This window comes from Neofelis nebulosa, chromosome 16, assembly GCF_028018385.1.
Source record: "Neofelis nebulosa isolate mNeoNeb1 chromosome 16, mNeoNeb1.pri, whole genome shotgun sequence".
NCBI classification, from domain to species: domain Eukaryota; kingdom Metazoa; phylum Chordata; class Mammalia; order Carnivora; family Felidae; genus Neofelis; species Neofelis nebulosa.
Window position 1 is genome coordinate 50231825 of NC_080797.1, and position 12072 is coordinate 50243896.

At 37.6% G+C, this 12072-nt stretch overlaps 1 protein-coding gene across 1 annotated transcript in view; it reads right to left on the reverse strand.

Moving 5' to 3' along the window:
* Nucleotides 1-9308: 9308 nt before the first annotated feature.
* The window catches only part of PPM1D (protein phosphatase, Mg2+/Mn2+ dependent 1D), a 50546-nt gene continuing 47782 nt past the window's right edge, over nt 9309-12072 (reverse strand). Inside the window, exon 6 of the mRNA XM_058705917.1 lies at nt 9309-12017. Within this exon, the coding sequence (XP_058561900.1) occupies nt 11460-12017 (558 nt within the window). The 3' untranslated portion in view covers nt 9309-11459. The remainder of the gene's footprint in view (nt 12018-12072) is intronic.

The following is a 12072-nucleotide window of genomic DNA, read 5'->3' on the forward strand; positions in this document are numbered from 1 at the left end:
ATGACATTATGAATAGGATGAACACTGGTGAAGTTACACATTTTTAGGAAGGGCGCATTTCTGTGCTTTGGTTTCATCCTTTATAAATTGTAAAAAGACTGTTCTGAGGTTCATAGGATTTTTATGAATAGTAAGGAAATTTTAAATTCTTAGAACCAGGGGCACCTGGGTGGCTCAGTCAGGTATTGGGATTCTGCTTGGGATTCTGTCTCTCCCTCTGTCTGCCTCTCACCTGCTTGTGCTCTCTCTCTCTCAAAATGAATAAGTAACTTTAAATAGATAGATAGATAGATAGATAGATAGATATAGATAGATTCTTAGAATCAGTTAGAAATTTCTCCAAATTAACTACTTCTAATTAACCACTATTTCTAATTACTCCATTTTTTTTCTCCACAGAGATGGTATAAGATTCTCTCATGAGACTTCAAATAGAGAGAAAGCAAATTTGTGGAGATCATTTTTTAAATGGAAGTAACTTAAGGCTACTCAGTACATATTGCCAGCTTTTGAGTCATTTTAAAGCATTGGTATATGAGGAAACTTTTCAGCAATCTGTTCTTGTAGCTGAGCAATACTAACTAGGAAACTGATTTTCAGTGTAAAAGAGTGACTTCGAGCCAGAATTCTGTGTTCTTCCAGTTCCTAAATGATCCATTATAATAAATCACTAATGATTAAAATTGCCTTTCCTAATGGCCCTGCAAATCAAAACAAAAAATCTCCAGAAAATCATCAGGGAATGATCCATATGAAAACCAATTTTGGGGCACCTAGGTGGCTCAGTTGGTTAAGTGTCCAACTTTGGCTCAGGTCATGATCTCACAGTTCATGGGTTCAAGCCCTGCATGGGGCTCTTTGCCGACAGCTCAGAGCCTGGATCCTGCTTCAGATTCTGTGTCTCCCTCTCTCTCTGCCCCTCTCCTGCTTGCACTCTGTCTTTGTCTCTCTCAAAAATAAATTAAAAAACAGTAAAAAATTAAAAAAGAAGAAAACCAATTTCAAGGGCAGTTTATACTTTATCATGAGTTTTTGTTTCGGTAGCGTTAGGAGTCCTTTTTAGCCTCAAACAAGCCAATGCCTCATTTACCCTGGCCACCAAAACCACTTGGACAACAATCACATGATTTAAGCAGTGGTAAAATAATCTGATTTCACACAGAACTATGATAAACATTAATATTTTAGTTTTTAGTCAAGTGAAAGGAAAAAAAAAACCAAAGAGGTAAAAAAAATAACCATCATCAAATGTAGGATCATCAATTGTATCACACTGGGGATTTTGATAACAAGGGATACTATACATGTGTTGTATAAGTAGAAAGTGATAGGAAACTAGTTAGAGGGCATATGTGGGATATCTGCACTTTCTGCTTAATTTTGCCATGAACCTAAAACCGCTCTTAAAAAAAAGTCTATTATTTAAAATCACATTTCTCTAAAATCCCCCAATTGTGAGGTAAAACTACATTAATTGCTCACTATATAGACTTTCTTTGGTGCATTTATTAGGTTGAAATTTTGAACACTACCTTTTACAGTAATATCCTAAAAAGTAGAATTCTAAACTTTGTAGAAGAGTAAAACCAACAAAGGTCATATCACCTCATATCTATTTGATTGCAATAGTGCCTGCCATTTATCTGTCCTGCATATTAGGACATAACTGTGGCTTCTAAAACAGCATGTTCCCACATTTCTATTCAAAATTCTAAGTCTTTGTTTAGATTCATTTAGCTCATTCTGAGGCCCAGCAAACTTTCTGAAGACATGGTGATTGTTTTCCTTTCATTGTCTTGAAAATAACCAGTATCTATAAAGTAGCCATATAATTCATCATCCTAACCAGAAAACCTTCATGAAATGAGGGTCTGTTAACAATTACACACACACACCTGCAAGAAAAGGTAGAGTAGGACGGTCTCAGGCAAACCATTAAATATGGCTTCCCTTTATTTCTGATACATTAGTACTACTTTGTAACTCTTCTAGTTGATTAATGTATAATTCTATTGTCTACTTAGAAAACATGTAAACTCTTTAGCAGAAGGGATCATTTGTTTCATTTCTATTCTCCATAAAACTATGAAACATAAAACTAACAGGAAAAATTACATGTCAGAACCCCAACGATTTATCCTGCAATCTGGAGCATGTATTTATAATTAAAAGATACTGAAAACCAAAACTATTTACAAAGATCAAAAATTAGTTTCATCAACCGTTTTAATGATGCCCAGGGCATAGTTTGCCTTCCCCATATACACATAACCCCGAATAAAAACTGCTTTAAAATCTGAGAAAACTGAATCTGTATTAATAGTTTTGAGAGGCTAGACATTTAATAAGAGTAATATTAGGTAACATTTAGCTATATAGGCCAGGCATTGTGGTATTATTTACATTTTATAGATGCGTACCAAGACACAAAGGTGTTAAGCCATTTAGCTCCAGATGTAGGCACATGGTAGAAGTGCATAGTTCCTAAAGTCACAGCTTTCTGCCCAGAGAACTGAAAAGGGAGGGACACTTGGGTGGCTCAGTCATGATCTCATGGTTGGTGAAATCAAGGCTTGTGTTGGGCTCTGTGCTGTCAGTTCAGAACCTGGAGTCTGCTTTCGATTCTGTGTCTCCTTCTCTCTCTGTCACGCCCCCTCTTGCTCTCTCTCTCGCTCTCTCTCAAAAATAAATATTTAAAAGGGTGGTGGGAGGGCCTTCTGGGTGGCTCAGTCAGTTAACTGTTGGACTCCATCTCTGCTCAGATCATGATCTCACAGTTCGTGGGTTTGAGCCTCACATTAGGCTCTGTGCTGACAGCGTGGAGCCTGCTTTGAATTCTGTCTGTCTCCCTCTCTCTCTGCCCCTCCCCTGCTTGTTCTCTATCTCTCTCAAAATAAATAAAAATAAACTTAAAAACAAAAACTGAAAAGGGGAGATGCTGAGTAGGGAAAGTACCATGGAGACTGTAGGAAGAGAGGAACTCAGGAGAGGGACCTTATAGATAGCAAGGATCTGGTCCTAATTAGCATATCAAAGACTTTGAGAACTTTGAAAGAACCAGGAAAATCTTAACTCACAGGGAAAAAACAATCAACAGATGCCAATACCTAAATGACAATTATCCTTCAAACACTTTTTTTTTTTTTTAATTTTTTTTTCAACGTTTTTTATTTATTTTTGGGACAGAGAGAGACAGAGCATGAACGGGGGAGGGGCAGAGAGAGAGAGGGAGACACAGAATCGGAAACAGGCTCCAGGCTCTGAGCCATCAGCCCAGAGCCTGACGCGGGGTTCGAACTCACGGACCGCGAGATCGTGACCTGGCTGAAGTCGGACGCTTAACCGACTGCGCCACCCAGGCGCCCCATCCTTCAAACACTTTAAAGCAGTACTATAAAAATGTTTCTGGAGGGGCTCCTGGGTGGCTCAGTCGGTTAAGCCTCTGACTTCAGCGCAGGTCATGATCCCACATTTTGTGAGTTTGAGCCCCACGATGGGCTCTGTGCTGACAGCTCAGAGCCTGGAGCCTGCTTCAGATTCTGTGTCTCCTCTCAGCCCCTCCCCGCTCATAATATAATACGCATTATCTACATCTATTATATGTAGATAATATATCTGTCTCTCAAAAATAAATAAAGATTTAAAAAAATTGTTTTTAAATGTTCCTGGGGCACCTGGGTGGCACAGTCAGTTAAGTGACTAACTCCTGGTTTCAGCTTAGGTCATTATCTCGTGGTTGCTGAGTTCTAGACCTGTATCCAGCTCTCTGGAGCACAGAGCCTGCTTTGGATCCCCTCTGCCCCCCTCTCTCTCTGCCCCTCTCCAGCTTGCTCTCTTCCCCTCTCTAAATAAATACATAAACTTGAAAAAAAAAAAGTTTCTACGGGCAATTGTGAACACCCTTGACATGCATGAAAAAACAGAACAGCTCAGCAAAGATACAAAGAAGACCCAAATGGAAAAAATAAAATAAAAATAAAGAACCAAATGGAAATTTTCAAACTCAAAAATATAACAACAAATGTTCTAACAAAAGGAAAAACAAAGAGTTTCAAAGAAAGAAGAAAAAGAATGTGATGCTGAAAACAAAAATGGGGAAGGGGGGAAATGGTTGTAAACCTCCTCAAGTTTGGTGAAAGATATAAACCTACAGATTCAAGATGCTCAGCAAACCCCAAGCAGAAAACCTCGAAGGAATCCATGTACAGACACTTCATAATCATACTACTAAAAACTGAAGACAAAGGAAAAATTGTTGAAAGCAGCCAGAGAAAAACAATGCATTACCCACAGAACAATTTGAATGACTACAGATTTTTTAATCAGAAACCAGAAAACAATACTAGAAGGAAACCTAGAATATCAGGAATGAAAAAAGAGGAATAACGATGGTAAATATCTGGATGAATAACACAGCGTTCTCCTCTTGAGTTCTTTAAAATGTTTGATTTTTGATAGCAAAAGTTATAACACCACATGATGGGGTTTTCAACATATACAGATATGACAACTATACCATATAGAGGAGAGGGTAATACAGTGGTAAATTTTCTACATTGTACTTTAAGTGGTAAAATACTGACTTTAAGTAAACTACCAAAGTTTGTATTTTGTAATCCCTAATGCAACCATTCACAGAGCCAAAATATTTTGCCTCAAGGATCAAAGTTTAAGTTTTCAACTTTTCTATGACATAGTATATTCAAGAGAAAAAAGCCCACTAAAATGCTTCCCTCCATTAAAGCACTATCTTCCAGATATCTGGAAGATGAAAACAACATCATTAATGTGACCAAAACAAAGTTAGTGCACAGCTTATGAAAGCAATGCTAAAAAGCCTGTATTTTACATGATTAATGCTTTTAACTTCTAGATTGTGCTAGACTCCAAGATGGCTTTTAATGATGCCCATCTGCTGATATTCATGCCCTGTGTAGTTGCCTCCTAACACTGTTACCAGTTTGGTCTGTGCAACTTATAAAACACAGAAATTGGCACAAAAACAGACAGATCAATGGAACAGAATAGAGAACCCAGAAATGGACCCACAAATGTATGGCCAACTAATCTTTGACAAAGCAGGAAAGAATATCCAATGGAATAAAGACAGTCTCTTCAGCAAGTGGTGCTGGGAATACTGAGCAGTGACATGCAGAAGAATGAACCTGGACCACTTTGTTACACCATACACAAAAAGAAACTCAAAATGGATGAAAGACCTCAATGTAAGACAGGAAGCCATCAAAATCCTTGAGGAGAAAGCAGGCAAAAACCTCTTTGATCTTGGCCACAGCAACTTCTTACTCAACATGTCTCCTCCAGAGGCAAGGGAAACAAAAGCAAAAATGCACTATTGGGACCTCAGCAAAATAAAAAGCTTCTGCACAGCGAAGGAAACAATCAGCAAAACTAAAAGGCAACTGACAGAATGGGAGAAGATATTTGCAAATGACATAACAGATAAAGGGTTAGTATCCAAAATCTATAAAGAACTTATCAAACCCAACACATAATCCAGTGAAGAAACAGGCAAAAGACACGAATAGAAACTTCTCCAAGGAAGACATCCAGATGGCCAACCGACACATGAAAAAATGCTCCACATCACTCATCATCAGGGAAACACAAACCAAAACCACAATGAAATACCACCTCACACCTGTCAGAATGGCTAACATTAACAACTCAGGCAACAACAGATGTTGGCGAGGATGCAGAGAAAGAGGATTTCTTTTGCATTGCTGATGGGAATGCAAACTGGTGCAGCCACTCTGGAAAACAGTATGGAGTTTCCTCCAAAAATTTAAAGAACTATGCTACAACCCAGCAATTGCACCTCTAGGTATTTATCCAAGTTATAGGTATTTATACATGCACCCCCATGTTTATAGCAGCACTATCAACAATAGCCAAAGTATGGAAAGAGCCCAAATGTCCATCAACTGATGAATGGGTAAAGAAGGTGTGGTACATCTGTACAATGGAGTATTACTTGGGAATCAAAAAGAATGAAATCCTGTCATTTGCAACTACATGGATGGAACTAGAGGGTATTATGCTAAGCAAAATTAGTCAGAGAAAGACAAATATCATATGACTTCACTCATATGAGGACTTTAAGACACAGTACAGATGAACGAATGTAAGGGAAAGGAAGCAAAAATAATATAAAAACAGGGAGGGGGACAAAACAGAAGAGACTTAAATATGGAGAACAAACAGAGGGTTACTGGAGGGGCTGTGGGAGGAGGGATGGGCTAAATGGGTAAGGGGCATTAAGGAATCTACCCCTGAAATCATTGTTGCACTATATGCTAACTAATTTGGATGTAAATTTAAAAAATAAAATAAAAAAAATAGAACTCCTCTACAATTGCAATTGCACTACTTTGTATTTTGTACCCCAAGGATACAAAAACACTAATTCAAAGGGAATCACATGCACATGCATCCCATTGTTTATAGCAGCATTCTAAACAATAACCAAATTAAGGAAAGAGCCCAAATGTCCATTGACTGATGAATAGATAAGGAAGAGGTGGTATATATACACAATGGAATATTATTCTGCCATAAAAAAGAATGAAATCTTGCCATTTGCAATGGTGGGGATGGAACTAGAGAGTATTATGCTAAGCAAAATAATTCAGTCAGAGAAAGACAAATACCATGTGACTTCACACATTTATGGAATTTAAGAAATAAAACAGAGAAACATACAGGTAAAAAGAGAGAGAGAGAGTCAAACTAGGAAACAGACTTTTATCTATAGAGGAGAAACTGAAAGTTACTGGAGATCAAGTGGGTGGGGTTGTGTTAAATGTCTGACAGGTTAAGGAGGGCACTTGTAGTAATGAGGACTGGGTATTATATGTAAGTGATGAATCACTAAATTGTACACCTGAAATGAATATTACGCTGTATGTTACTGTGAGGAATTTAAAGAAAAACTTGTAGAAACTCCAGACGTGCATTAAGTAATAGGAACTAGAGTAAATATGCGTCTAGCATGAAGGGTTATGTTAGTTTGGCTGGGAGTCAGATTTATTTAATGTTGGCTGTAGCCAGAGGTGCCAATAAATTCAAATGCCTATCACTTAATTTTTGTGTCCTCTCTTGACTTTGGGCTTTGCACTACTCAGAGAAAGTCTAAATTTTATAGTTTCAGCTCTGTGTTTATACTGGATATACTCTGTTGTGTGGTGGTAAGATGTGGAGGAAGAAAAACATTCTATAATATTATGATTAAATCTCAATCTTTTAATAGAAAAAAATAAAAATAAGATTAAACACAGAATTGGTATATTTTTTTGAGGTTAGGTTACAAAAGACATTGAGCCTTCTGCATTGTTTCTGGTATCATTTGCTATGGCGGTGGCAGGGGCGGGGGAAGAGTTAACTAATATGTTGTGAGAAGCGGTACATGTGACGGTAACTGAGGCCTCCTACTAACAGATAGGTTAAGTGAGCACTGTGCAACAATGCTAGTGAAGCCTTTGGATGACTGTCGCCCTGATTGGTATCTTGACTGCAACCACATGATTCTGTAACCTAGCTTCATCATTCCCAGTTTCCTAACACTTAGAAACTGTGAAGATAATGTTTTTTGTTGTTTTAGGCTGCTGAATTTTGAGGTATTATTATGCAGCAATATATAATACGTATTTTAATCTTTGAGAAACAGGATAATTATGTTTTACAAAATATTGAAAAGAACCAGTGTGTGGATGTGATATTGTGATAAAATAAGAAACACATATTTTGGCCTTTGTCCCAGGCTCCTGGCTAGAGTATGTAAAACCTTTGTAATTTCTTAGGTAATAAAGTCACTAGGAACTTTTGTCTTTGGTCATTAACTCCTATTCCTGACACCAAGTTCCTAAATCCCTTGGAATTTCCTGGTAGGAGCAGCTTTTGTTCTAATGAGATAACTCTTTCTTGGAGAGCTCACTACACACACACCTTTTTTTTTCCTGGAAGGGAAGAGGCTCGAGATTAATAATTGATCACCTAAATGATGAAGCCTCCACAAAAATCCCTGAAGTATGAGGTTCAGAGCTTCTAGGTTGGTGAATACACTCACATGCTGGAAGAGGTTCACCCCAAGCCAATGGTCAGAAGCTCCTCTGCTTGGGTAGAGGTCCATTCTGGACCTCACTTGATACATCTCTTTATCTAGCTGTCATCTGTATCCTTTATTATAGAATAAACCAGTTTCCCTAAATTCTTGTGAGCTGTTCTAGCAAATTATCAATCTACAGGGGCTTGTGGAAACGGATTTACAGCCAGTTGATTAGAAGTATATGTGACAACCTAGGACTTGCAGTTGGTTTCTAGAGTGGGGGCAGTCTTGTGAGACTGAGCCCTTAACTTGTGGGATCTGATGATAATCCTAGGAAGTGTCAGAACTGAACTGAATTGTAGGACACCCAACTGGTATCTACAGAAAATTAGAGAATTGCTTGGTGAAGGAAAACCTACACATCTGGTGTCATAAGTATCGTATGAGTAAAGGAAGAAATGTTTTCCTTTCAGTGGACATAGGTAATGCACTGTTAAATAAACTTATATCCACAGATTAGAATACTAAAACCTGAGGAGGCTCTGTGAAATAGTGATAGAGAAAATTTTCAAGATTAAGAGGTAAAGTTGCATGTGTATTGCATGCTATGCATAGATTATCACTAAAATAACACAGAAAGGGGGAAATGTTGGCTGCCTTGGGAACGGAGGTGGGAGTTCTTATGTACCATCTCATACATCATATACTTTCCATAATGTACTATACTACTGATCTATGTCACACAGGCAAATAAATTTAGAAAATAAAACAAAGTAGAAACATTAAAACACTCCTTGTGATTGCATAACATCTTCAACTCCTTAAAGTACAGGACTAAACACAATCCTAGAAACACATACAGAAAAGGGCTAATCTTAGCATTTGTAGTTGTGTCTTAAACCAAAAATGTTTCTAGTATTAAATAGCTACTACTATATGGAATTGGACTCCAATGCACTAAAAAGGTGATCTAGGAAAGAAATGTGTAACGTTTTTACATTAAAAAACTTATCTGAGGGGCACCTGGGTGGCTCAGTCGGTTAAGAGTCCGACTTTGGCTCAGGTCATGATCTCGCAGTTTGTGAGTTCAAGCCTCACATTGGGCTCTGTGCTGACAGCTTCGAGTCTGCAGTCTGCTTCAGATTCTGTGTCTGCCTCTCTCTTTCCCGGCTCACACGCTCGCTCTCACAAATAAATAAACATAAAAAAAACTGATTTGAAAAATCAAGATTCAATAATGCATTACTCTAATCAAGTGAAAATTTTAATTTCATGTAGATACATTTACAATCACTGGCAAAAAAAGTAAAAGCAGTTAAAGGAATTTTCTTTAATATACATTCAGATTGGTTCAATTTCTAGTTGGTGCAGCTAAGATGGTATCACAGGTCTAAAAGATGGAACGCCCCCCCCCCAAAAAATAAATAAAAGATGGAATAACCCTTCACAATAAATTGACTTCTAAAGTGTCTATTAGTTGCTAGGTCTCTGTCTTGGAAAGATTGGAAAAGCAAACTCTTCAGTAACTAAAAATCCTTCTTAAGAACCACAATTACTGTTTTACCTGGACCACTGGTTCTCAATCCTGTTATTGAAAACTGGTATGCTTCCGGTTGTGCAGTTCCTAGCATATTGTGGATGTTGAATGCATGAATTAGCTCTTCAATCTCTTAATGAGATACCTTGTTCTAAATTAATAAATTAAAAAGTTTTCTTATTGGAGAACAATTCATACCAAAATGACATACTCTTAGGTATAGTATACTTCTACTCACTTTTAAGTGGGACATAATATTTCATCAAATGGTTACAAGCCATAACTGACTTAACCATATTCTTAACCATAGTCTATTGTTGGATATTTAGCCTGTTTCAATGTATTCTAAAATAAAATTAAAAAGTCAAGAGCTAAGGGGTGCCTGGGTGGCTCAGTTGGTTAAGCATCTGACTTGGGCTCAGGTCATGATCTCACGGCTTGTGAGTTAGAGCCCTGCGTCCGGCTCTGTGCTGACAGCTCAGAGCCTGGAGCCCAGCTTCACACTCTATCTCCATCTCTCCCCTGCTCATGCTCTGTCTCTCCTTCAAAATAAATAAACATTAAAAAAACCAAAAGTTAAGAGCTAAATAAACATGTAAAAAAGAGGGGGGCACCTGGATGGCTCAGTCAGATAAGCGTCTGACTTCGGCTCAGATCATGACCCTACGGTTCATGAGTTCAAGCACCACGTCGGGCTCTGTGCTGACAGCTCAGAGCCTGGAGCCTGCTTCAAATTCTGTGTCTCCCTTTCTCCCTGGCCCTCTCCTGCTCACTCTTGGTCTCTCTCTCTCTCTCTCTCTCACAAAATAAATAAACATCAAAAAAAGTCAAGAGTGCAAAAATAAACTTGTATTTTTAAAATGTTCCTCTAAAGCATGATCAGAGCACAACAAAAAATTAATATCTACCATTAAACCAACGACAAAATTCCAGCACATCAACAACAGTTCACTGATTTATTAGATGAACAAACATATATCCATATAATCAATGAAAACTGTCTGATATATAAAATAATTTAACAAATGTTGGGAATTAGCAGCACCATCCGTTATTGAAATAGCAAGAAAAACTTCACATATTTTATGCAAACACGAGAAGAGGGTAACTACTTTAAGACCCAATAATGCCACTGAATGTCTGGGATGATTGAGAAGGGCACCTTTTTAGGCAAACACACCTCCTTCTACTCCAAAGATTTGAGGAGTATATCTGATGATTGATGTTTTACAAAAATGCTAATGAAATAAGAGATACTGCATAGTATTTTTTATTAGGACAAGAAGACTAATGCCGAGCTACTTTAAGCATGGCTCAACACTTCTGCTATGAAAAATTTAGTTCTGAATTATGAAATTAGAAATAAAAAATAATTTTTAAAAGACACTAGCTGTCTCTAAGAAACATTAAGTGGAACACAGGTCACTATGAAAATACATCACTCTTCCAGTTTGCTTAATAATTTACTTTAAAAAGTTGTGTAGTTTTCATCACAAGTGACTTATACAAATTTCTTAATAAGCATTTTTAAAAGTTTAAATGTATTTCTAAAATCTAATAGATTCTTTTGATTTTTTTTAAATTTTAGCCCTGTTGTTACATTTACTGTGTCAGAATAAGAGACTGAGTTTGTTTGGGGTATACAAATTTACACACATTTTACAGCAACTTATACCCTAACATCTACAAAATCCACATTTATAATACAATACAAGGCCAGGATAAAACTGCCAAATTCCAAAAAGTGAAACTGTATACTATTTTTATTTTGTCCCCCTAAAAAACGTTCAAGTTCTGCACCAACTTCAAAAAGCCCTCTTCTATCCTAAGTTTGGGAAAAAAACATTTTCCAGATACATTTCAGCAGACACAAACAGTTTTTCTGTGCTGATGAAGTAAAGGATTTCCCATTTTCTTCTGGCCCCTAAGTCTGCGTCGCATGGTAAGTTTAACAGCGTTCTTTCGCTGTGAGGTGGTGGGGAGGCTTGCAGGCTGAGCACCACTACTTCTACTTAAACAATTTCGTCTATGCTTCTTCATAAGAGGACCAGAGTTGGATTCCTCTAATGTCCTTTTAAAGTTTGCTGGAGGGGTTCTTTCAACTTCTTGGGCTTTCATTTGACCTGGAGTTGACATCTTTAAATTTTTTTGGTCCATGATGGTATTTGTTGAATTGGTAGGCGCAAGGCCAACTGACAGGCTATTATTCAAAGAATCATGTATCCTTAAAGTCAGGGCTTTAGTGCAATTTTCTTCAAGTGGCTCTGGATCTTTTGCGGGTATGACTGCCGCCGGGACATTGCCTCGAGCTATCTCAGTTGGGACTTCTAAATAATTCTCTGAGAAGGCATTACTACGAACAAGGGCAGGTATATGGTCCTTAGAGTTCAGCCGTGGCCATGGGTCCTCCTCCAGTGACTGAAAAACAAGAAAGTAAGCCAAATAAATAATTTATTCTAGAATTCAACTCAAC